General features: G+C 36.5%; 1 protein-coding gene across 2 annotated transcripts in view; it reads left to right on the top strand.

The window, feature by feature from the left end:
- Window positions 1-27395, top strand: part of GOLPH3L (golgi phosphoprotein 3 like) — a 49440-nt gene that overhangs the window by 9054 nt on the left and 12991 nt on the right. For both annotated transcript variants that reach the window (XM_055402106.2, XM_055402107.2), the window contains exons 3-4: window positions 16693-16824; window positions 17966-18080. In XM_055402106.2, coding sequence (XP_055258081.1) covers window positions 16693-16824; window positions 17966-18080 — 247 coding nt within the window. The remainder of the gene's footprint in view (window positions 1-16692; window positions 16825-17965; window positions 18081-27395) is intronic.

Genomic DNA, 27395 nt, shown 5'->3' with positions numbered 1-27395 from the left:
TGTCTTAGCCACTGAACCACCAGGGAAGTCCTCAAAAGCAAACACTCATGTAACCACCAGCAATAGAACATTGTCAGCATGCTAGAAGCATCATCTTGTGCCCTTCCCTAATCACATGCTGCCCTACCTCCCTATAGTTTTAACATGTATAAATCCCTAAACAATATATTTCAGTCTTGCTTGTTTTTTAAACTGTATGTTTTTGGGTTAATACTGTCATGTATTATTTTGTTCAGTTTGTTTGAAATCCATCCATATTGTTGAATATAATTTAATTCATTTCATTACAGTGTAGTATTTCATTATATGAATATATGGCCATTCTACTAGTAAATGGACACTCAGGAGTCCATTATGAATAGTGCCGCTAACAATATTCTTGTACTTTTACCAATTATGTTCTTTCAAACAATGTCACCATTCATACTTATAGAAAAATGATAAACTGAATAAAACTTTTCATTTTAAATTATAAATCTAAAATATGTTAATGCTTATCTTTTCAAACTTACTAATGATCCTTCATTAATTTACTCATTATAATTTATTAGCAATGGGAGATTGGAAGTGACAATTTTTTTAAAGCTAGTTAAAAAAAAATGTCAGTGAACAATCTATAAGTTAAAAACAAAATCAGTTGCAATAAGTTCGTACACAACTTGTGGATGAATGGCTATAGGTGGAGAAAATTGCTGAATGGCTATAGGTGGAGAAAATTGCTCCTCTTTGAAAGTTGCTCAGTCCAAAAACATTTTATTACAATCAAAAGATTAAAAGTGTAATTTAAAATTTAGGTCACAGCCTGGTCTTTTAGTTTCCTGATTGCACAAAATGAACAATAAATCTCTTGTCACTAGTATTGCCATTGTGAATAGGGCAAGTGTATCAGAAAGACTCGTTTGTCAGCTTTTATGGTTTTAACATAGGCTGTTACCCAAAAAAAAGAACTTTTGTTTTGCTCTTTTTCTTTTTTAATATCTAGTTAAGTGATCCCAAAGGATTATTTACTATTGGTTTAAAAGGTAATAAACTGGGAGACCAAAGTCCTATTTTAACAGTAGGAAAATATAATTTAAGCTGTTTCACTGAGTGCCTGCCTCTGTATATGCTCCCCAATACCCAAATGCGTGCTGTTTTAACATTTCTGGTATTGACGTTAAGACAAAAGCCATCCACTTAAATTTGGACTTTTGGCTCTTTACCACTGTTTCTATAAACTTGATGTGAGCCATTTCATCTCTTTTGTCTCCCTCTTCATATTTTATTAGTATAGCAATAGAGTTTTCAAAAAAGTTTGCACTTTCTCTTGCTTGATCCTGCACAGCAAATATTATCCTCTCTTTATGGGAGTCAAAGTTAAACTAGAACAATAAATTGTGAAATTTATGTTCAAATTGAGCATATATATACTGACATGTTTCAATTCTCATTTCCTTTTCTATATATTCTGTAACTGTTTTCTGTGTTGTTACCATGGGGATTACATTTAACATCCTAATGTTAAACATTTTAAGTTGAATTTATACCAACTTAAATAGCACACAAAAACTGCTTCTGTACAGCTCCACCCCACTTCTTTTAGTTATTGATGTTACAAAATTACATCTTTATATATTTTATGCCCTTAAACTAATTACGCTGCATTCAGTTCAGTTCAGTTCAGTCGCTCAGTCGTGTCTGACTCTTTGCCACCCCATGAATCACAGCACGCCAGGCCTCCCTGTCCATCACCAACTCCCGGAGTTCACTCAAACTCATGTCCATCGAGTCAGTGATGCCATCCAGCCATTTCACTCTCTGTCGTCCCCTTTTCCTCCCGCCCCCAATCTTTCCCAACATCAGAGTCTTTTCCAGTGAGTCAACTCGTCGCATGAGGTGGCCGGAGTATTGGAGTTTCAGCTTCAACATCAGTCCCTCCAATGAACACCCAGGATTGATCTCCTTTAGAATGAACCAGTTGGATCTCCTTGAAGTCCAAGGGACTCTCAAGAGTCTTCTCCAACACTACAGTTCAAAAGCATCAATTCTTCGGCGATCAGCTTTCTTCACAGTCCAACTCTCACATCCATAAATGACCACTGGAAAAACCATAGCCTTGACTAGACGGACCTTTGTTGGCAAAATAATGTCTCTGCTTTTTAATATACTATCTAGATTGGTCATAACTTTCCTTCCAAGGAGTAAGTGTCTTTTAATTTCATGGCTGCAATCAGCATCCGCAGTGATTTTGGACTATGTACAAAATAGAATATAGAATAACAAACCAAAGTTACACCAGTACTCACTTTTACACTAATGTTTTAAAATGTATTAGTCTCTTAAATCATGTAGAAAACAAAAAGTGGAATTGCAAATCATTTTTACTATAATACTAGCTTTTGTAATTGTCCATGTGTTTACTGACATCTTTATTTCATTCTGCTTTGAGTTACTGTCCAGTGTCCTTTCATTTCTACCTGTAGGGTACCCTTTAGTATTTCTTGCAGGGGAGACCTAGTGGTAAGGGACTCCCTGAGCTTTTGTTTATCTGGAAATTTCTTACTTTCTCCTTCATTTTTTGAAAGATAATTTTGCTGGATAGAGAATTTTTGGTTGACAAGTGTTTCCCCCCGCCCCTTTTAGAATTTTGAATATATTAGCCCATTGCCTTCTGGTCTCTGAAGTTTCTGATGAGAAATCTGTTGATAATCTTATTGAGGCTCTCTTGTATGGGACAAGTGGCTTCTCTTCTGTTGCGTTCAAGATTCTCTGTCTTTGACTTTCAACCATTTGATTTTAATGTGCCTCAGTGTGCATATGTTTGAGGTCATTCTATTTGGAGTTTATTCAGCTTCTGGATGTTTAAATGCATCAAACTTTTTATCAAACTTGGGAAATTTTAGACCATTATTTCTTCAAATAATCTCTCTACCCCTTTTGCTCTCTTCTTCTTGTATACCCAAAGTGTGTATGTTGGTTCACTTTTGTTGATATCCCACAGTTCCCTGGGATATGTTCATTATTCTTCAATGTTTTTTCTTTCTGTTCCTCAGACTCAATAATTTCAGTTTGTCATATCTCCAGGTGTGTTAGTTCTTCTGCCTGCTCAAATCTTCCTTTGAATCCCTCTAGTAAATTTTTATTTCAGTTATTATACTTTTAGCTCTAGAATTCCTTTTTGATTTATTTTTAGGTTTTCCTGTCTCTTTACTGATATTTCCATTTTTTTCATACATTATTTTCCTGACTTTCTACACATCTTCCTTTAGTTATTTGAGGATCTTTCGTTTTAAAGTATTGTTTACTAGGTCTGTCATCTGGTCTTTCTGGAACAGTTTCTATTGGTTTATTTTTTTTTTCCTTTGAGTGATACTGAACTATTTCTTTGTATGTCTTATGATTTTTTGACTGAAAATTGGACATTTGAGTGTAATGATAGGTAACTCTGGAAATCAGATTATGCCCCTTCCCCAGTTTGCTGGGTTTTGTTTTTTCAGATTTATTTATGTATAACTGAAAAAATTGTGAAATTAAGTATACAACATGATTTAGTATATGTATACATTGCAATAAGATTACCCCATCACATTAATTAACACACCCATCACTTGATGTATATTTACTTTTGTGTGTGTGTATGAGAGAACAATTATTCTCTTAGCAAATTTTTGTTTTACAGTACAGTGACATCAGATACACATCACCATATATAAAATAAATAAGAATTTACTGTATAGCACAGGGAACTATATACAGTATCTTGTAATAACCTATAATGGAAAAGAATCAGAAAAAAGGAAATATCTATATCTATCTAACCAAATCACTTTGTTATATATCTGAAACTAACACAAAATTGTAAATCAAGTGTACTTTAAGAAAAAGTAGATAGCAATATAGTGTTGTCAATATAGTCACCATAATACATCAGAACCTTATTCATTGTGTAACTGAAAGTTTGCACCCTTTTACTAACCTTTCCCTGTTTCCTCCTACTTCCCAATCCCTGGCAACCACTTTTCTACTCTCTGTTTCTAGGAGCTCAGTTTGTTTGTTTGTTTTTAATTTTACATGTCAGTGATACCATGTGGTGTTTGTCTTTCTCTCTGGCTTATCTCACTTCCAGGTGAAATATCTCTGGGGCATAATGCCCTCCAGATTGATTCATGTTGTCACAGTGACTGGATTTCTTTCCTTTTTTTAAGACTGAGTAATATTTTTTCCTTGATCCATTTACCCATTGATGGATACTTAGATTGTTTCCATACTTTGGCTATTGTGAAAAATGGTGCAGTTTAATACAGATATCTTTTTGCAATAGTGGTTTTGTTTCCTTTGTATTTATACACAGAGGTGGGATTGCTGGATCATATGGTAATGCTGTTTCTAATTTCTTGAGAAACCTCCACACTGTTTTCCATAGTTGCTGTACCAATTACATTCCCACCAACAGTATACAGAAATTCCCTTTTCCCCACATTCTTGCTAGCATTTGTTATCTCTTATCTTTTTAGTAACAGGCATTCTAACAGGTATGAGTTATCATCTCATTGTGGTTTTTTTAAATTAACATTTATTTGGCTGCATCAGGTCTTAGTTGCAACACATGTGATCCTCAGTTTCTGTATGCCAGCTGTTAGTTGTGGCATGTGGGATCTAGCTCCTTGCCCAGGGATCGAACCCTGATCCCCTGCATTGGGAGCATGGTATCCCAGCCACTGAACCAACCAGGAAGGTCCCTCATTGTGGTTTTGATTTGTAGTTCCCTTATGATTAGTGATGTTGAGCACCTTTTCATGTGCCTGTGGGCCACTTGTGTGTTTTCTTTGGAAAATGTCTGTTCAGGTTCTTTGCCCGTTTTTAAATTGCACAATATGGTTTTTTGCTATTGAGTTATATGAGTTCCTTGTATGCTGTGGATGTTAATCACTTACTATATATGTGGTTTGTAAATATTTTCTCCCATTCCAGATGTTGCTTTTTCATTTTATTGATGGTTTCCTTTGCTGTGCAGAAGCTTTTTAATTTGATGTAGTCCTCTTTTTTATTTTTTTGCTTTTGTTGCTTGTACTTTTGGTGTCAAGTCCAAAAAACCTGGAAAGAGAGCTTACCCTCTGTGTTTTCTTCTTGTAGTTTTACTGTTTTTCAGGAGTTATGCTTAAGTCTTTAATTCATTTTTAATTGATTTTTGTGTATGGTGTAATGCTTTTTTTTTTTTTTTAATTATTATGGGCTATCTCTGTGCTGAGAATTAGCCTAAGTTGTAAAATTAAGGTCTTTTTGAGTCTTTTCTGAGCCTGTGCCTTTCCTTGGTCATTTACAATAATCTTCTAATTTCCCCTGTGTATGTAGTTGCTTTTGAATGTCCTAGTCTTTGGTATCTGACTCCAAAAAGGAGACAAGAGAAAATGAAGAGGAAGAAAAAGGCATCAACCCTTTAAATCACCTGGCAGTCACTTCAGCCAGAAGGTGAAGGGCTTGCAGCAAACGAGGGAGGTTACAACAGTGGTCTCTGTGTCTGCACTTCCAAGATCAGAATACAGATCCCTGTTATTTGGATGGCAGAGTCCATATTGCCTACCCTAGCTTCTAGTAGGAGCATATAAGCTGCATATAAGCCACATGCATGGCTGCCTGCCATGGGGTTAGGGGATGGGAGATGGGTAGCCTGTGCTAAACTAAAATTTGAAATTGACTAGAATTAACTGTAATTAGTGATCCATGGCTTCCCCTGGAAGTTGCAAACCTTCAATAGCCTCCCAAGTTCCAAAATACTTTTATCAGACAGATTGTACTGATAAAATTGTTGTCTAGGTGGGAAGACAGATTTCTGATAATTCCTATAAGGCAACTTCCCAGAATCCCCACATTTCTTTTTTATATATTCTGGCCATGTTACTATCCCCATGCTGCTGCTGCTGCTGCTAAGTCGCTTCAGTCGTGTCCTACTGTGTGCGACCCCATAGAGGTCAGCCCACCAGGCTCTGCGGTCCTTGGGATTCTCCAGGCAAGAATACCCGGAGTGGGTTGCCATTTCCTTCTCCAGTGCATGAAAGTGAAAAGTGAAAGTGAAGTCGCTCAGTCATGTCTGACTCCTAGTGACCCCTGGACTGCAGCCTACTAGGCTCCTCCGTCCATAACTTGTGTTAAATTCTACATTTCCTTTCAAAGTGAAAGTGAAGTCGCTCAGTTGTGTCCAACTCTTTGTGACCCTATGGACTGTAGCCTACTAGGCTTCTCTTTCGATGGGATTTTCTAGGCAAGCAACCAGGGAAGCCCACATTTCTTTTCAAAGCCCATTACAAATCAAAAAGTGACCTTGCGATTCTCTAAATTCCCTTGCATTTATCATACCTCTCAATGTCTTTAGTTACTTCATTTTCTAATAGTCTTATGGGCAATCAAAAAGGTACAAAATTCCAGTTAAAGTCCTGGAGATATAATCTTCAGCATGATAACTATAGTTAATAATATTGTATTGTATACATTAAAGTTGCTGAGAGAGTAGATCTTATAAGTTCTCATTACAAGAAAAAAATTGTAATTAACTATGTTTGATATTAAGAAGATTTATTGCCAGGATCCTTTCACAATGTGTGTGTATATATATATAGCATCATTATGTAGTATACCTAAAACTAATGTAAAGTTATATATCAATAATAGTATCCATATAAATTTATAATTTAAAAATTGGGAAGTAAAGGAATAAAGATGGGAGAAATTGTAGGAGAGATATTAACTTTATCTTTTATAGTAAGAAGTCAATTAGAAGTTGTCTAACATTGAAACATTTGAACAACAAAACTCATCTACTTAATAATCTGTTTTCTTAACCATAGAAATAAGTCTGTTAGGAAAATCTTTTGTAATAAGAAAATGATTGAAGTTCAGTAATTCCTTCAGGTTCACTTTATTTTCTCTTTGTGATAAATTTCAGTAAAATTGTGTTTATTACATTTTACTTTAAACTTGTAGTATGATTTACTCCATTTTTTAAAAATATGATGTCATGTTACTTGAAATTGACATAAAGAGGAAACTGAGGTTAACCTGAACATTGCTTTTCTTCATCACTTAGTTTTCGTAAATGTCATTTACTAAAAGACCCAAATAAGGTTAAAAAAGGACTTGTGGAAAACGTAAGACTATGTGTAGACTTTGTTTGGCTCCTAATTCAAACAAACTAATTATCCTAAAAAATATGTTAAACAATTAATGAAATTTGGAGGCTTACAGAATAGTTGATAGTATTAAGGAATTGTTAATTTTTTAGGTGTGATAGTATTGCAGTTTTTTGTTTGTTTTCGGCCACACAGCTTGTGGGATCTTAAAGGTTCCCCAACCAGGGATCAAATCCAGGCCCTTGGCAGTGAATGCCAAGTCCTAACCACTGAACCAACAGGGAATTTCCCAAAAATGTTTTTAAAAAAGGGTGTTGGGGTCATGTTTTCTTAAATCATGGTTCCATTTTAGGCTATATTCTATTGATTCCTTGTTATGAAAAGTTATGACATTCTCTCACAGTTTCTTCTACCTCTGTGCCTCAGTGTTTTATGAAATTTATAGCGTGTGATTCTTGCCTGGAGAATCCCCATGGACAGAGGAGCCTGGTGGGCAACAGTCCATAGGGTCACAAAGAGTTGGACACGACTGAGCGACTCCACTTTCTTTTCTATAGTATGTACATTCTGTTCCATAATTTACACAAATGTTCTATGGAGGAAAGCCCCAAAACTGTGGTGAGAGAAGAAGCAGATGGGAAAATTGGTGGGTATTAGAAAAGATATGTGTAGTGTGTATGTAAAGAAAAATCTGGTTTTATATATATATGTATGTATGCAAATAATAAGATGATAGAATTTATGAGCAATTTTTATTTTATTTTATATGATTCTTTTTTCTTTATTTTCTAAAATATATGTATACTGCTTAGTAACAGATTGTAGGAAAAGAAAGGCATATAACTTAGTTACTGGTTACTTAGTTACTTAGTTCTGGTTCTACAATCATTTTTAAATTGTTTAGAATAGAAATTAAGGACATTTTTACTGGTCAGAATGAGGTGTAAAGCTAAGGTGAAGTCGCTCAGTCGTGTCCGACTCTTTGTGACCCTGTGGGACTGTAGCCTACCAGGCTTCTCCGACCATTGGATTCTCCAGGCAAGAATACTAGAGTGGGTTGCCATTTCCTTCTCCAGGGGATCTTCCCAACCCAGGGATCGAAACTGGGTCTCCTGCATTGGAGGCAGACGCTTTAACCTCTGAGCCACCAGGGAAGCCTATAAAGCTAAGGTAGGAATATTCAAAGATAACCAGTTTTATTTTGGATTTCTTTTTCGCTGACAAGGCACTGTGCTTAGTTGCTCAGTTGTGTCTGACTCTTTGTGGCCCCATGGACTGAAGCCCACCAGGCTCCTCTGTTCATGGGATTTCTCAGGCAAGAATATTGAAGTGTGCTGCCTTTTCCTACTCCAGGAATCTTCCCAACTCAGGGATCAAGCCCATGCCTCTTGCTTCTTCTGCATTGGAAGGTAGATTCTTTACCACTAGCACAACCACTGTGTTATTTGTTTTTATTTTCTAAACTTTTGATAGTGGCTTTTATTTTTTTTAAAAAAAAGGAGTTCCCTGGGTTGCCTAGTGGTTAGGATTCCTGGCTTTTACACACACACACACACACACACACATATTCCTGGCTTTTACACACACACACACACACACACACACACACCCTCATTTGGCAGCCCTGAGAAAACTAATAAACTGATTATTATGAGCAACTTTGCATCTTCCCACCCAATGTTGTGAATAATCCTAAAAGGATATAGTCTTCATGTAATTTATTGAGAAATTATATCCATTTGTCTAGGTTTATAATCCATTCTTCCCAATCATGCTGAAATCATCTGTTAAAAAATTAGAATAACATCCAGGTCACAGTTCCTTATTCCCCATTATGATTAAGCAAAGTGAACTTTTAGTAATGCTTAATCTCTTTTCTAAAATGTCTCTTTTGGCTCTGTCAACATAGAAATATTAATTGGAGTTAGAATGAATCACATTAATTTATAAAAGAGGAAAATAGATCAGATCTTGGAGCCATTCATTTAATAGAGTACTTTTTTTTTTAAGTCTTTACTGAATTTGTTACAGTATTGCTTCTACTTTCTGTTTTTGGATTTTGGCCATGGGGCATGTGGGATCTTAGCTCCCTGACTGGGGATTGAACCTGCACCCCCTGTATTGGAAGGCAAAATCTTAACCACTGGACCACCAGGGAAGTCCCTAATAGAGTACTTTAAAGGAAAATAGTAGATTAACTCTTCTTAAAGTAATTTTTAGAGGGAAAAAATGAAATAAAATTCATTTTGCTTGTAATACTTTTTTTCTTGTTTTTGATAATCCTGGAGATCATCTTGCAGACATTGGGCTTTGGAATTGGGCATATAGAAAAGGCTTCAGGAAGACACAGCAAAATTCCTTCTGTAATGGAAAGTGAAACAGTTTTAATGGTGAATCTTCAGATTAAGGGAGAGAGTTTTTTTCCTAATAAAATATTTTTTTAATTTGGAAAAATTAGAAAACCACTTTTTAAAGTAGACAGTATTTTATGTAACTGTGATCATCTTGAATATGAAATTATATATTTGCCTGTTTTTCATTCAACTTTAATGTAAGGATTTTCTAACATTTTTAAAAGCTCCTTTTAATGATGCTTTACGCTTCTTTGGTTTCTTTCCTCTTTTTACCCCAAGCAGGCAACTTTAAAATCTTTAACCTTCAGAGTTGTTTTAAGGTGTGTCTTTAAAGAGGTTTGAATAACGAACACTTAAGTTTCAATATGTATAATCTATGACTCAAAAATTTCTTCTAAGAATGTATTCAACAGAAGTGCACATACAAATGAATATTTCTTTACAGCATTTTTTTATAATGGCTAAAGACTGTAAGCAACCCAAACAAACATCAATAAGGACTTGACTAGATAAACTATAGTGTATCTAAAATGCAGTGCTATGCCCATAACAATGATTGAGGTAGCTGTGTGTTTAGTGATGTGGAAAGATATCCAAAATAATGCCTAAGTGGAAAGTTGCCACTCAGTATAATCTTATTTCTGTATGTAATATTAGCAAACGTATAATACAATACACTATGCATATGAAGTCTAGAAAATATCCACTAAACTGTTACGTGGAAGTGATAAGATTATGAGACTTCTACTTTCTAAATTATACATTTCTAAAATATCTCTTCTTTTTTTGACAATTATATATTACATTTATAATCAAGACAAAGTCTACTATTCAAAGATCTCATTCTGCCAGTCCTCCAGTATTTTCTGTCGATCATGAAGCAGTGTGCAATTTTGGTTTCTCAGTAGATTCTAAAATTTTTCTCTTTCTCTTTTCCCTCACGTACATAGCCTTTGGTAATTAAATGTAATGATTGAATGGTGAACTTCAGTATGCACATGCTCATCCTGCATACTAAAAAGCACTGACCCTTTAACATAGAATCTTCATTTTACATGGCTTGAGAATTTACCAAGACAGCTGGATAAATTTAGAGGAAAATGGACTTTAGAGTTATAACTGTACTTAAAAGTCTTCTTGTATATTCTTATACTTTTTACTATTATGACATGATTCAGTAAAAAGAAAGTTAAAAAACTAATTTGAAGAGTTTTATATAGTGTGAGATACTATGTTGGGAAAGGGTGATATTGAAAAACAAACAGTTTGTACATCCTGGCCATTGTTTCTTGATTTGCAGTACTTCTCATTTATAGTTCTGTTGACAATCTGACATCATTTTTACTGAAACAGAAGTTATATGGTCAGGTAGAAATGAAAAAACAAGGAAAACTTTCCTCTAATTGCTATATTACTCGTTGAAATGTTTGTACACCTGTTGAGATTCATAGTCAACAGGATCAAAAGTTATACCTAAGTAAATTATATTCTAAAGTAAAGTTACAGTTTAACCTTAACTAGGCAGCTAACTTCTATAAAACCAAGTATTACTCAGGAGTGGGGGGGTGGTGGGTAGGCTTACTCCCTCCTTAAAGAGGAGTTATAAGGATTGCTCTTGAAGTAGCCATGAGGCAGGCAGTGAAGAGAACTAATCCCACCTTTGAGTCTAAGATCAGACCCTCAGGAAATTTGGATAAATCTCGGAATGCTTATAGTTCAAGTTGAGCTTTTACCAAGTTAATATATTTACTTTAAATCATAAATTTGTGCTTTTCAGAAACATTTATTGAGAAATACTATCAGTCATATCTTCTCCCTTTATATAGAATATATAGCAAATTTATAATCTATTGAGGACAAGCAGTTGATTGCAATATGAAATAATAAATGATAAGGGAGAAGTAGACCCACACACACACACCCAGGTGAGGAACCTAACCCAGAGGGTGGAGTGGAGGGAAAGATAATGTTAGACAAGGTTATGTGGAAGATGTGACCCTTGTACTCAATCCTTAAGAACAAAGAAGAGCTGAGTAAAGAAGAGTTTTGTTTCTTCTAGACAGAACTGTGTGTGCAAAGGCCAGTAGGCAAAAAAGGTGCGTTAAGAGTACTTAAAATTGTTCCAGCAAATTTGGAAAACTCAGCAGTGGCCACAGGACTGGAAAAGGTCAGTCTTCATTCCAATCCCAAAGAAAGGCAATGCCAAAGAATGCTCAAACTACCGCACAGTTGCACTCATCTCACATGCTAGTAAAGTCATGCTCAAAATTCTCCAAGCCAGGCTTCAGCAGTATGTGAACCGTGAACTCCCAGATGCTCAAGCAGGTTTTAGAAAAGGCAGAGGCACCAGAGATTAAATTGGCAACATCCGCTGGATCATGGAGAAAGCAAGAGAGTTCCAGAAAAACATCTATTTCTGCTTCATTGACTATGCCAAAGCCTTTGACTGTTTGGATCACAATAAACTGTGGAAAATTCTGAAAGAGATGGGAATACCAGACCACCTGACCTGCCTCTTGAGAAACCTGTATGCAAGTCAGGAAGCAACAGATAGAACTGGACATGGAACAACAGACTGGTTCCAAATAGGAAAAGGAGTATGTCGAGGTTGTATATTGTCACCCTGCTTATTTAACTTATATGCAGAGTACATCATGAGGAATGCTGGGCTGGAAGAAGCACAAGCTGGAATCAAGATTGCCGGGAGAAATATCAATAACTTCAGATATGCAGATGACACCACCCTTAATGGCAGAAAGTGAAGAGGAACTCAAAAGCCTCTTGATGAAAGTGAAAGAGGAGAGTGAAAAGGTTGGCTTGAAGCTCAACATTCAAAAACAAAGATCATGGCATCTGGTCCCATCACTTCATGGGAAATAGATGGGGAAACAGTGGAAACAGTGTCAGACTTTATTTTTAGGGGCTCCAAAATCACTGTGGTTGCTGATTGCAGCCATGAAATTAAAAGACGCTTACTCCTTGGAAGGAAAGTTATGACCAACCTAGATAGTATATTAAAAAGCAGAGACATTACTTTGCCACCAAAGGTCCTTCTAGTCAAGGCTATGGTTTTTCCCGTGGTCATGTATGGATGTGAGAGTTGGACTGTGAAGAAAGCTGATCACCGAAGAATTGATGCTTTTGAACTGTGGTGTTGGAGAAGACTCTTGAGAGTCCCTTGGACTGCAAGGAGATCCAACCAGTCCATTCTAAAGGAGATCAATCCTGGGTGTTCATTGGAAGGACTGATGCTAAAGCTAAAACTCCAATACTTTGGCCACCTCATGCGACGAGTTGACTCACTGGAAAAGATTCTGATGCTGGGAGGGATTGGGGGCAGGAGGAGAAGGGGACGACAGAGAACGAGATGACTGGATGGCATCACCGACTCTATGGACATGAGTTTGAGTGAACTCCGGGAGTTGGTGATGGACAGGGAGGCCTGGCGTGCTGTGATTCATGGGGTGGCAAAGAGTTGGACACGACTGAGCGACTGAACTGAACTGAACTGAAAATCGTTCCAGAAAGCTGGAGAATAGTGTTCTCGGGAAAATAAGCCAGAGAGAAACAAGTAAGTAGCCTCCTGATTTAAGTGCAATAAGGAAGACCGAGGTTCAATCCCTGGGTAGGGAAGATTCCCTGGAGAAGGGAATGGCAACCCACTCCAATATTCTTGCCTGGAGAATTTCATGAACAGAGTAGCTTCGTGGGCTACTGTCCACAGGGTCAAAAAAAGTTGGACAAAACTAAGTGACTAACACTTTACCTACTACTTTCACTAAGAAATTTGGATTTGACTGGGAGGAGCAGAGTGGAAGGGAGTTATATAATTTATTTGAGCTTGAAGATTATAGGAAAAATGGAATTAGAAGACCTCTAGTTCTGCAGTATAGTGGTAAGACTTAATTTTTGATGTATTGTTGGAGGAATTCCCTGGTAGTCCAGTGGTTAGGACGTGGTATTTCCAGGGACCCAGGTTTGATCCCTGGTCAGGGAACCAAGATCTCACAAGTCATATGGTGTACCCCCAGCCCCCACGCCCCCCACCCCGCCAAAACTGTATTCTTGGCAGTCTCCCAGTCCCACCATGCCTTACTCACAGCAGAAGCAAATGCAGATCTTCTCTAAAGGAAGACTTCCTAAGGGGCTTCCCTGGTGATCCAGTAGTTGAGACTCCAAACTCCCAGTGCATGGGGCACAGGTCTGATCATTTATCAGGGAAGATCCCATGTGCCACATACTGTGGTCAAAAAAAAAAAAAGTAAAGGAATACATCCTCAGTTTAGGCCTCCAGAATCTCATAGATTTACAAAAAATTAAATATGGGCATCTTAATCAAATGTTATCAAACATACAAAGAAAAATACACCCATGAGAAAGAATCAGGAGAAGTAACAATGGTTCATTCAAGGACCTTAGATATTAAAATGATCAAACAATATGAAATGTCTATGATATTTTTAAAGAAATAAATGAATCACAAAAGAAATGATCACAAATGATCAGGTAAATGTGAAAAATAAATGAAACTTTAAGAGATGTAAAGCAGTGGCTCTGATGGTAAAGAATCTGCCTGCAGTGCAGGAGACCCAGGTTCAATCCCTGGGTTGGGAAGATCCCCTGGAGAAGGGAATAGCTTCCCACTCCAATATTCTTGCCTGGAGAATTCCATGGACAGAGGAGCCTGGCTATAGTCCATGGGGTTGCAAAGAGTTGGACACAACTGAGTGACTAACACTTTCTCAGGGTTAGTTTAACATATTACATATAGATGAAGAATAAATTGGAAGTCAGATATGAACTAACTCTTGAAAAAGCAATATAGAGGCAATGGAAATGGAAAATATATAGGAGAGGTTAAAAGGCATGGAGGTTAGAATAAGAAAAATTGAAAGAATTAAGGGAATAGAGGAAAGCCAAAATTCTTAGAAATAAGAATTAACATATTTTGAGAAGTAATAAATGAGACTACAGATACAGGAATTGTATACCAAACAGGATACATAAATTCACACACACTTATGTTGTAGTCAAATGGAAAAACACCAAAAGAGAAAATCTTAAAGGACCAAAGAAAAAAGACAAGCCACCTACCACAGTCAGTAAGAATGATAGATTTCTCACTGCAACAATGGAAGCTAGAAGAGGAGGGCATAATATCTTCAATATGATAAAGAGAAAACTATTAATGTAGAATTTTATGTCCAGAAAAACAATGTTTTTAAAACAATGGTAAAATGAAGACATTTCAGATCAACAAAATAGAATTTGCCTTCAACAGACTTTTACTTAAGGAAATTCTACTTTAGGAAGAAAGAAAATGGTACCAGAAAGGAGATCTGAGATGCAAGAAGGAATGGTGAGCAAAGAATTTGGTAAGCATCTGAGTAAATCTAAACAAGTGTTACCTGTATAAAATAATGATATCTAATTTGTGAAGTAAAAGATACAATTTTGGCCAATTAAGAGAGATTAATATATTGATTTGTTTTAAAAATAGATAGTATATTTTAAATTATCATCCATGTTAAAATTTCAAAGATAACTTCCTAAAGAAAAGTGAATGTATAACTTCTAAATCAGTAAAGAGGAAAACTGGATGTTTTTTGGCCACACCATTTAGCATGCAGGATCTTAGTTTCTACCAAGGATCAAATCCACACCTCCTGCCTTGGAAGCATGCAGTCTTAACCACTGGACCACCAGGAAAGTCCCTGGAATTTTTAAAAGCTGTTTTTTAAGGCTTTGCCACTTAGCTTTGTGTCCTCTGTCATGTTACATAACCTCCATAAGCCTTAGTTTCCTCATCTTTAAAATGTGGGTCATAGTAGAACCTCCCTTACAGGCTTGTTGAGAAGATATAATCATATAATGCATGCAAAGAAGCTTAGCCCAAATCTACAACATAGTTAAGTGTTCAATATATATTAGACATTACTGTTATGAATAGTGACTTAGTCTTGTTCATGCTTTAAAGCCATGCTAGAATCTGCCAACATCACATCCAGCCTCTCTCCAGTGAGAGGGAAAGCTACACCCAAAGATAGCTAAAAAGTGTTAACACAGTTAATAACTGATAGGTCTTCCTTGTGTTAATTACAACTCCTTGGTTAGAACCTTCAGAATATTGCCTTTCAGTAAAAAGTTCAGAGCTTCAAGGCTTTCTACAGCCTAGCCTGACCAACTTGATCTCCTGAGTTCTCTTTAAATCCTTGAGCTAAATCTCTAAACATATTTGAGGTCTCCTTCCTTAATGCTTTTGCTTAAAATGCCCTTTTGAAGAATAGGTAGAATTTGAATGCCTTCCTTCATCTGGAAAACCCTCACTCTCTACTAAATCCAACCTATTCTTCAAATCCCAGCTTAAGTCCCATAAGAGTTCCTGACTACTCCAGCCCAAAAGTAATTTATAATTTGAAAAAGTATCATCTAAACCAGGCTTTCTGTAGTAATTTATACCTGTCTCTTCTCCATTTTTCAGTTGAGCCTTTATTCAAATTTTATATTATCACAGACAGCTTCCCTCAAGTTTGCAGGTCTTTCCAGCTACATTTTCAGATCCTTAAGATAGTGGCTAGTAATTGTATATCTTTGTATTCCCTGTAGTTCTCAGGAAGGGAAACTAACATGTAAGTGCCTACAATATGCCAGGTGTTATACTAAATGGTTTCATACTTATATATATATATATCTTACTTACTCTTCACAATAAACTTATATAGACATTAGTGCCCTCATTTTACAGATGAGGACATTGCACTTGAGAAAGGTTAAGTAACATACCCAAGGCACTTAACTAGTCAATGGCAGAGCTGGGTTTCTACTACACCATCCATCAAAATAGCTTGCAACTAATACATACCTTGGAGGTATAAAAGCTCAAATGGTATACATCTTTCTACTTGACTTACTTGTATCCCACTGTGAAATTTAGAATGTCATGGAAACAAAGAAGCCAAAATTCTTCTCAAAAATTGAAATTTGGCATGCCAGTTATTAACAGCCCAACCATAGGAATTCACAAAGAGCTTGAAGTTAGAAAGTCATACTTTGCGGGGAGAGGGTGGATTAAGGAAGTTAAAGAGATTTTCTTTCATTTATTCTATAGTTTGCCTTGAGTTCATATAATGTGATGTGAAATGAATCACAGAACAAATGGAACATTCTTTGGGTGCTTGCTGCAAGTCCATATCCCTTTCAGAACATTCTTTCTTTTCTCTTTTTCCCTTTCCTAGGGTTACACATCTTTCTGGAATGACTGCATATCATCTGGCCTGCGAGGTGGCATCCTGATAGAGCTGGCCATGCGAGGTCGAATCTATCTAGAACCTCCCACCATGCGTAAGAAGCGACTACTAGACAGAAAGGTAGAGCATCCTCCATGAATATCCTCTTATGAAAGGACAAATACCAATGATCCATTTTGGAAGAATAGGAAGATTTGAGATGTCAGACAATAAAAATATCACTTATTCAGTTGTCCCATTGTCTAACAGGTTTAATTATCCTGTAGCAGAGAGAGAAATCTAAGTATCCATGGTTTTGTCTTCCCTTTTTATGAAGAAAAGTCAGATCTAGGATGGTGTTGATTATTTTTCTGTATTTATCAATAGCTGTAATATTATGAAACAGAGTATTATATAATGAGGACGTACACATGTGAGTCAGATGCAGTCATAACTCTGGTCAACCTCAGATAACCATTCAGTTTCCCTCCTTCCAATTATTTTGCAAGTCCTCTCTAGCATGAGTTATACCACTCTCTCCATTTTCTTATTACTTGTTTTTTCCACTCGCAACTTCACTGTCATACTTAGCACTCTAGTGAAACTACATTCTTAGGTGTCAGCAGCTAATTTTCAGTCTTCAATTTATTTTTCTCCTTTAACCTGTATGTGGTGTTTGACACTTTTGACTACCTCCTATTTGAAACTTCCTCTCTTCTTGACCTTTGTTATATTACATCCTCTTGCTTCTCTAGTGGTACCCTATTTCCTTTACTTCTCCATTCTGTAATGTCTAAATCTCAATTTATATCACTTTGTATCCTTTTAGAGATATCATTTACCTTTATAGCTTCATCTATCACCCTTATGATATTAATTTTCAAATTTCTAGACCTGTCTTCTTTTTAACTATGTCCAGGAACATAGTTAACTATTGTCCAGACATTTCAACTTGGCTATCCCATATCAGTTAAAACCAAGCTTCGTCAACTTTACCTGAGTTTCCTTGTTTCACAAGTTGGTTTTCCAGGCTCAAAGAGTTATTGTTGAATCTTTTTTCTCCATTATCATTTATATCCAGTTTGCCACTGGGGACCAGTTCAAATGTTATTTTTATCTATCCATACTAGACTTTAAATTTCTTGAGGAAACAGAGACAATATGTTATGCTGCTTTGCTTTTCCTATGACATTTAACCAATAATATATGTATAGCATATTCACTGATTTTAATTTGAATGAAGTAGATGAACCAGAATCTCTTGTTTCTTCTTTTCTGAAAGGTACTGCTAAAGTCAGACAGCCCAACAGGTGATGTTTTACTGGATGAAACTCTCAAACACATCAAAGCAACTGAACCCACAGAAACTGTCCAAACATGGATAGAGCTACTCACTGGTAAGACGATGCAGAATGATTTTTTAAAAATCCCACATTTTATAATCTTTATCCTACTCTTAAGGTTGGGAGAAGAAGTATAGAAATTCAGGGTGCTGAGTAAGATATATATATTTCACTGTTAAACTGTACTAATGAGGGACCAAAAAGGCATGATTAATCAATATATAAAGTTTTCCAAAGCTTCACCTTACCTCTGTGCACCTCATAAGCTCACAAGAAATTTTTTTAACATTTGTGTTGATGTATAATTCACATACAGTTGTATAATTTGCATACAGGGTCATCATACAGTTGACCCATTAAAAGTATACAATTAAATGGATTTTAGTATATTCACACAGTTGTGCAACCACCATCATAACCTAAGTTTAGAACATTTTCATCATCCCCAAAATAAACCATATGCTCACTACCAGTTTTCCCCATGTTTCCCAGCCCTCCTGCCCAGCTCCAACAACCACTAATCTACGTTCTATCTCTGTAGATTTGCCTATTCTGGATATTTCATATAAATGAAACCATACAACTTATGGTTTTTTGTGACTGACTTCCAAGGATAATATTTTCAAGGTTCATCCATGTTGTGGCATGTATCAGCACTTCATTCCTTTTTTCCTCAAAGGCAAGTTCAAAAACTTTAATATGAATAAGCCTATGGCATAAAATTATAGGAGAATCTTCCACAGGGCTCTTTGAGGTCACAGGCAGTGTCACCTTCTGGAGCAGTTTTTTTAAATTGAAGTTTTTATTGAGACATTTGTATTAAGTTGGTCAAAAAGTTCATTCTGTTTCTTCTGTAACATCTTACAGAAAGACTCAAAGGAACTTTTTGGCCAACCCAATATATTGACATGCAGTTGTAAGAATTAATACAGAGAGATACCTTTATATGCTTTGTCTAGAATCCCCCACTGGTAAAATTTCTCAAAATTTTAGTATATGATAATCAGGGTACTGAAATTGATATGATTCACCAATCTTGTTAGAATTTGCCTAGGTTTTTTAGGTTTTTTTGTTGTTGTTCTTTTTGGGCTGCACCGCGTGGCATGTGGAATCTTAGTTCCTCAACCAGGGATCAAACCCTGCCGCCTGCAGTGGAAGCACAGAGTCTTAACCATTGGACAGCCAGCAAAGTCACAAATTTCCCCAGTTTTAATTTGACTCTTTATTTCCAAATAATATTTCATTGGATGGTTATACTGCTTTAGTTATTTATTTATCAGTTGATGGACATTTGAATTATTTCCTCTTTTTGACTAGTGTAAACATTCATAAACAAGTTTTTGTGTGGACATGTTTTCATTTGGGGGGTATATACTTAACTTTATTGTAGTAAAATACGCATTTATTATCTTAATCATAAGTGTACAATTCAGTAACATTAAAAACACAGTGTTGTATAACTATTACTTCTATCTACACTCAAAGCTTTCTTGTCATCCCAATATCCCTCTTCCTCCCTCTCCTCATTCCCTGGCAACTTTTATTTACCTTGTGTCTCTATGAATTTACCTGATGTAAGTAACTCATATAAGTGGAATCATACAGTATTTGTTCTTCTATGCCTGACTTACTTGAAAGCTATGCATGTTTTCAAGGTCCATTCATCTTACAGCTTACATCAAAATCTCATTCATTTTTATGGTTGAGTAATATTCTGTTGTATGTGATATACCACATTTTGTTAATTTCATCTGTTAATGAACACAGGTGTTTCCATCTGTTGGCTATTGTGGGTAATGCTGCTGTGAACCTTGTTGTGCATATATCTGATAAAGTCATTGCTTTCTATTCTTTTGGATGTATATCTTGGAGTAGAATTATTGGGTTATGTGATAGTTTAATAGTTTGAGAAACCACCAAACTGTTTTCTACAGAGGCTGCAGTCTGAGATTCTTAGCAGCCATGGTAAGGTTCCAGTTTCTCTACATCCTCATTAGCACTTGTTGATCAAATTGCCAACATCCGCTGGATCATGGAGAAAGCAAGAGAGTTCCAGAAAACCATCTATTTCTGCTTCATTGACTATGCCAAAGCCTTTGACTGTGTGGATCACAATAAACTGTGGAACATTTTGAAAGAGATGGGAATACCAGACCACCTGACCTGTCTCTTGAGAAACCTGTATGCAGGTCAGGAAGCAACAGTCAGAACTGTACATGGAACAACAGACTGGTTCCAAATAGGAAAAGGAGTATGTCAAGGCTGTATATTGTCACCTTGCTTATTTAACTTATATGCAGAGTACATCATGAGGAACGCTGGGCTGGAAGAAGCACAAGCTGGAATCAAGATTGCCGGGAGAAATATCAATAATCTCAGATATGCAGATGACACCACCCTTGGGCAGAAAGTGAAGAGGAACTCAAAAGCCTCTTGATGAAAGTGAAAGAGGAGAGTGAAAAGTTTGGCTTGCAGCTCAACATTCAGAAAACAAAGATCATGGCATCTGGTCCCATCACTTCATAGGAAATAGATGGAAAAACAGTGGAAACAGTGTCAGACTTTATTTTGGGGGGCTCCAAAATCACTGTGGATGCTGACTGCAGCCAGGAAATTAAAAGACGCTTACTCCTTGGAAGGAAAGTTATGACAAACCTAGATAGTATATTAAAAAGCAGAGACATTACTTTGCCAACCAAGGTCCGTCTAGTCAAGGCTATGGTTTTTCCCGTGGTCATGTATAGATGGATGTGAGAGTTGGACTGTGAAGAAAGTTGATCGCTGAAGAATTGATGCTTTTGAACTGTGGTATTGGAGAAGACGCTTGAGAGTCCCTTGTACTGCAAGGAGATCCAACCAGTCCATTCTAAAGGAGATCAATCCTGGGTGTTCATTGGAAGGACTGATGCTGAAGCTGAAACTGCAATACTTTGGCCACCTCATGCGACGAGTTGACTCACTGGAAAAGATTCTGATGCTAGGAAAGGTTGGGGGCGGGAGGAGAAGGGGACGACAGAGAATGAGATAGCTGGATGGCATCACCGATTCTGTGGACATGAGTTTGAGTGAACTCCGGGAGTTGGTGATGGACAGGGAGGCCTGGCGTGCTGTGATTCATGGGGTCACGGAGAGTCGGACATGACTGAGCGACTGAACTGTCTTGTTTTTAATTATAGCTATACTAGTCGATACGAAGTGGCATCTTGTTGTGGTTTTGATTTTTATTTCCCTAATGATTAATGATGTTGAGCATCTTTTCATGGATGATTTATGTATATTCTTTGGAGAAATGTCTATTCAGGTCCTTTGCCCATATTTGAATTGACTTCTGTTGTTTTTGTTGATTTTTAGAAGCTCTTTCTATAGTCTCAACAGTAATCCCATATCAGATATATGATTTGTAAATATTTTCTCTCATTGTATAAGTTATCTATTCAATTTATTGAGAGTAACTCTTGATGCACAAAAGTTCTTAATTTTGATGAAGTCCAGTTTATTTGTTGCCTCACTTTTGTTGTCATATCGCTGAAATCTTTGCCAAATCTAGTGTCATAAAGATTTTCCCAATGCTTTATTCTAAGAGTTTTACAGTTTTAGTTCTTTTTTGTTGTTGTTGTTGGCAAAGTAATGTCTCTGCTTTTTTTTATTATTATTTTTATTGGAAATTACTTTACAATATTATATTGGTTGGTTTTGTCATACATTGACATGAATCTGCCCCAGGTGTACATGTGTTCCCCTTGAACCCCCCTCCCTCCTTCCTCCTCCCCTTATCCTCCCTCAGGGTCATCCCCGTGCACCAGCCCCAAGCATCCTGTGTCATGCATCGAACATGGACTGGTGATTCGTTTCACATATGATAATATACATGTTTCAATGCCATTCTCCCAAATCATCCCACCCTCACCCTCTCCCACAGAGTCCCAAAGACTGTTCTATACACCTGTGTTCTTTTGCTGTCTCATATACAGGGTTAAGGTTACCATCTTTCTAAATTCCATATATATGCATTAGTATACTGTATTGGTGTTTTTCTTTCTGGCTTACTTCACTCTGTATAATAGGCTCCAGTTTCATCCACCTCATTAGAACTGATTCAAATGTATTCTTTTTAATGGCTGAGTAATACTCCATTGTGTATATATACCACAGCTTTCTTATCCATTCATCTGCAGATGGACATCTAGGTTGCTTCCATGTCCTCGCTATTATAAACAGTGCTGCAATGAACATTGGAGTACATGTGTCTCTTTCAATTCTGGTTTCCTTGGTGTGTATGCCCAGGAGTGCAATTGCTGGATCATATGGCAGTTAGTTTTAGTTCTTAAATTAGTTCGTTGATCCATTTTTACTTAGTTTTTGAATATGATATAAAGGTTCAACTTCATTCTTTTGCATATGGATATGCGGTTTCCCAGAACCATTTGTTAAAAATACTATTCTTTCCCCCTTGAATGGCCTTGGAAGTCTTGTTGAAAATCATTTGACCATATCTGCAAAGGTTTATTTCTGGACTCTCCATTCTGTTGTATTAACCTGTATGTGTGCCCATACTGTTTTACTGACTGTAGCTTTGTAGTAAGTTCTGAAGCTGGAAAAGTATGAATCCACTAATTTTATCCTTCTTTTTCAAAGTTGTTTTGGCTGTTCTGGGTCTTGTGCAATTCTATATGAATTTGAAGATCAGCTTTTCCACTTCTATGGAAAAGGCTGTTAGAATTTTATAGGGATTCGGTTGAACCTGTAGATATTTTGGGGCGGTTATTGAAATGGCAACCCACTCCTGTGTTCTTGCCTGGAAAATCCCAGGGACGGGGGAGCCTGTTGGGCTAACGTCTATGGGGTCGCACAGAGTCAGACACGACTGAAGCGAATTAGCAGCAGCATTGCCATTTTAACAGTGTTAAATCTTCCTGTCCATTAAAAGAGACTTAGGCTGTCTTTCCATTATTTAGGTCTTCTTTAATCAGTTTTATAGTTTGCAGTGTACAAATCTTTCACCTCCCTGGTTAGACTTATTCTTAAATATTTAATTTTCTTACACACTGTTATAAATGGGATTGCTTTCTTAATTTCATTTCCAGATTATTCATTTCTGATATACAGAAACAACTGATTTTTGTGTTTTCCTCTTGTACCCAGCAACTTAGTCGAGTCTATTAGCTCTAGTTGCTTTTTGTGTATTGGGGAGATTTTCTTTGTATAGGATCACATCATCTGCAGACAGGGATAGTTGTAGTTTTTCCTTCCCAACTTAGATGCCTTTCATTTTTCTTTCTTGTCTACTAGCACTGGATAGAACTTCCTTAAATTGTTGAATAACAGTGGTGAAAGCAGACATCCTTGCCTTTCTTGTTCCTTGACTTTTGGGGGATCTTTCAGTCTTTTACCATTGATTATGATATTAACTGTAAGGCTTTCATGAATACTCTGTATCATATTGAGGAGTTTTTCTTTTATTCCTAGTTTCCTAGAAGTTTTTATAATGAAAGGGTGTTCGTTTTTGTCAAGTTACTTTTCTTTTCTTTTTTAATTGAAGGATAATTGGTTTACAGAATTTTGTTGGTTTCTAAGTTGCATTTCTGAATCAAGTTACATGGCCATGTGTGTTTTTTTTAAATTATATTAAATGATGTATTATTGATACATTGATTTTTATTGAAATATATTTGGCATAAACGTTATATTAGTTTCGGGTATATATCATGTTGATTTAGTATTTATGTATATTGTGAAATAATTACCACAGTAAGTCTAGTTAGCATCCATCATCATACATAGCTTTTTTTTCTTGTGATGAGAACTTTTAAGATCTGTTTTCTTGAGTGCTTTGTTGCTTCAGTTGTGCCCAACTCTGTGCGACCCTATGGACTGTATGTAGCCCACCAGGCTCCTCTGTCAATGGGATTTTCCAGGCAAGGATACTGGAGTGGATTGCTCTGCCCTGCTCCAGGGGATCCTCCCAACCCAAGGATCAAACCCGTGTTGCTTATGTCTCCCTCATTGGCCAGCATGCTCTTTACCACTAGTGCCACCTGGGAAGCCCATTTGAAAGTCTGTTTTCTTAGCAACTTTCAAATATACAATGTTAGTAACTATAGTTACCACGCTATATATTACATCCTCAGGATTTATTTTATAACTGGAATTTTGTGTCTTTTGATCTTCACACAGTGTGGCATTCTTCCCCTTCCCACCTTAGCAACTACCAATCTATTCTCTGTATCTAAAATTTTGGAATTTTTTGGTTTTGTTTTAGATTCCAGATATAAGTGAGATCATACAGTATTTGTTTTCTCTATCTGACTTATTTCACTTAGCATAGTGCCTCAAGGCCCATCCATGTTGTTATGAATGGCAAGATTTCCTCTTTTTATGGCTGATTAATATTCCAATGTATGTATATGTGTGTGTGTATATATGTGTATGTTTGTGTGTGTGTACACCACATTTTCTTTATCTGTTCATCCATAATTGATATTTAAATTGCTTCCATGTCTTCTGTTCAGTTTAGTTCAGTCACTCAGTCATGTCCGACTCTGCGACCCCATGAGTCACAGCACGCCAGGCCTCCCTGTCCATCACCAACTCCCAGAGTTCACTCAAACTCATGTCCATCGAGTTGGTGATGCCATCCAGCCATCTCATTCTCTGTCGTCCCCGTCTCCTCCCGCCCCCAATCCCTCCCAGCATCAGAGTCTTTTCCAGTGAGTCAACTCGTCGCATGAGGTGGCCAAAAGCTATTGTAAATAATGATGCAGAGAACATGGGGTACATGTATCTTTTCAAGTGAGTGTTTTCATTTCCTTTGGAAAAATTCTCAGAAGTAGAATTACTGAATTATATGGTAGTTATCATTTTAATTTTTTGAGAAACTTCTATACTGTTTTCTATAGTGACTGCACCAATTTACATTCTTAGCAGCAGTGCATGAGGGTTCCCTTTTCCCTATGTCCTTGCCAACATTTGGGTTTTTTTTTTAATTTTTTAAATATTTAGATATTTATTTTTATTTATTTACTAATTTGGCTGCACTGGGTCTTAGTTATAGCATGCAGGATCTTAACTACAGCATGAGGCATCTAGTTCCCCAATCAGGGATCGAACTTGGGTCCCCTGCATTGGGAGGGTAGAGTCTTAGCTTCTGGACCACCTTGGAAGTCCCTATCTTTTAAAAATACTTTTTATTATATATTGGAGTATAGCCGATTAATAATGTTATGATAGTTTCAGGTGGCCAGCGGGACTCAGCCAAACATATACATGTATCTGTTCTCCCCCAGTCTCCCCTTCCATCCAGGCTGCAGCATAACATTGAGCAGAGTTCCCTGAACACTTGTTATTTTTTATCTTTTTAATAATAACCATCCTAACAAGTGTGAAATGATATCTCACTATGGTTTTGATTTGCAATTCCTTGATGATTACTGATGTTGAGCACATTTTCATGTGTCTTTTGGCCATTTGTATGTCTTCTTTTGAAAAACATCTATTTAGATCCTTAGTCTATTTGAGTTTCTGTTACATTCCTGGGATAAATTTTACTTGATCATAGTGAATAATCCTTTCATCATGCTGTTGGATTAAGTTTGCTAATATTTTACTAAGGATTTTGAATCTACATTCATAAGACTTACTGGTCTGTAACTTTCTTTTCTTGTGATGTCTTTATTTGGCTTTAGTTTAGGGATAATCTTGCCTCACAGAATGAGTTAACGTGTTCCTTCTTTAAATTTTTGGAAGACTTTGAGAAGGATTGGTGTTAATTCTTGTTTAAATGTAAGGTAGAATTCACTGATGAAGTTATCTGTCCCCTGACTTTTCTTTGTTGGGAGGTTTTGATTTTTGATTAGGGATTTCATCTTTTTATTTGCTATAAATCTGTTGAAATTTTCTGTTTCTTTGCAGTTTAAATAATTTGAATTTTTCAAGGAGTTTGTCCATATTTTCTAGGTTGTCTAATTTGTTGGTTTAACATTATTCATAATATTATTTTATAATCCTTTTTTTAATCCCTGCAAGGTCAATTGTAATGCCTTCACTCTCATTTCTGATTCTTAGTTGTTTCTATCTTTTTTCCTTTGGCAGTCTAGCTAAATGTTTGTGAATTTTGTTGATCGTTTCAAAGAAACAACTTTTAGTTTAATTTTGTTTGTTGTTTTTCTGATTTCTAATCTGTTTCCTTCCTTCTATTAACTTAGGGTTTATTTTGCCCTTCTTTTTCTAGTCCATTAAAGTATAAAGTTAGGAGATTGATTTTAGAGTTTTTAATTTAGGCATGTACAGCAAATTTCCCTCTGCATTCACTTCATCCCATATATTTTCATATGTTGTGTTTCCATCCATTTCTAAGTATTTTCTAATTTCCTTTGTGATTTCTTCTTTGACACATTGGTATTTCAGTTGATAGTTCAGTTTCATTGGTAGTTCAGTTCAGTTCAGTCGCTCAGTCATGTCCAACTCTTTGCGACCCCATGAATCACAGCATGCCAGGCCTCCCTGTCCATCACCAACTCCCAGAGTTCACCCGGACTCATGTGCATCGAGTTGGTGATGCCATCCAGCCATCTCATCCTCTGTCGTCCCCTTCTCCTCTTGCCCTCAATCCCTCCCATCATCAGGGTCTTTTCCAATGAGTCAGCTCTTCACATGAGGTGGCCAAAATATTGGAGTTTCAGCCTCAGCATCAGTCCTTCCAGTGAACACCCAGGACTGGTCTCCTTTAGGATGGACTGGTTGGATCTCCTTGCAGCTTGTTTAATTTACACATATAGGCAAATTTTCATTTTCCTTCTTTTATTGATGTCTAATTTCATCCCACTGTGGTCAGAGAAGATACTTTGTATGATAACTGTCTTTTGAAATATATTCAGATTTATTTTATGGCCTAACATATGGTGTCCCCTGGAGAATGTGCCATATAAATCTGAGAAGGACATGTATTCTGCAAGTAGGGTGATACAAAACTCTTTATGTCTGTCCTGTCCATTTTGCTTCATGTATTTTGAGTCTGTTATTAGTGTAAATATTTATAATTGTTTTATCTTCTTGTTGTACTGAACCTTTTATTAATATATAATGTCTCTGTGTCTCTTTTGTATGATTTAAAGTGTATTTTGTCCAAAATTAGTATAGCCATCCCTTCTCTTTTTTGGTTACTATTCGAATGGAATATCTTTTTCCATCCATTCACTTTCAACCTTTGATTTAAAGCAAGTCTCTCATAAACAGCATATAGTTGGATCATGTTTTTTAACCCATTCTGCCAATTTTTTCTTATGATTAAACAATTTAATATGTTTACATTTAAAGTAATTACTAGGGCTTCCCTGGTGGTCTAGTGGTTAAAAAATCTGCCTTGCAATGCAG

This window comes from Moschus berezovskii, chromosome 4 (assembly GCF_049115385.1).
Source record: "Moschus berezovskii isolate FMDL1 chromosome 4, NW_MosBer_1.0, whole genome shotgun sequence".
In the NCBI taxonomy this organism is placed as follows: Eukaryota; Metazoa; Chordata; class Mammalia; order Artiodactyla; family Moschidae; genus Moschus; species Moschus berezovskii.
The sequence above is the reverse complement of the archived record's forward strand: the minus strand, read 5'-3'. Positions and strand labels throughout refer to the sequence as shown.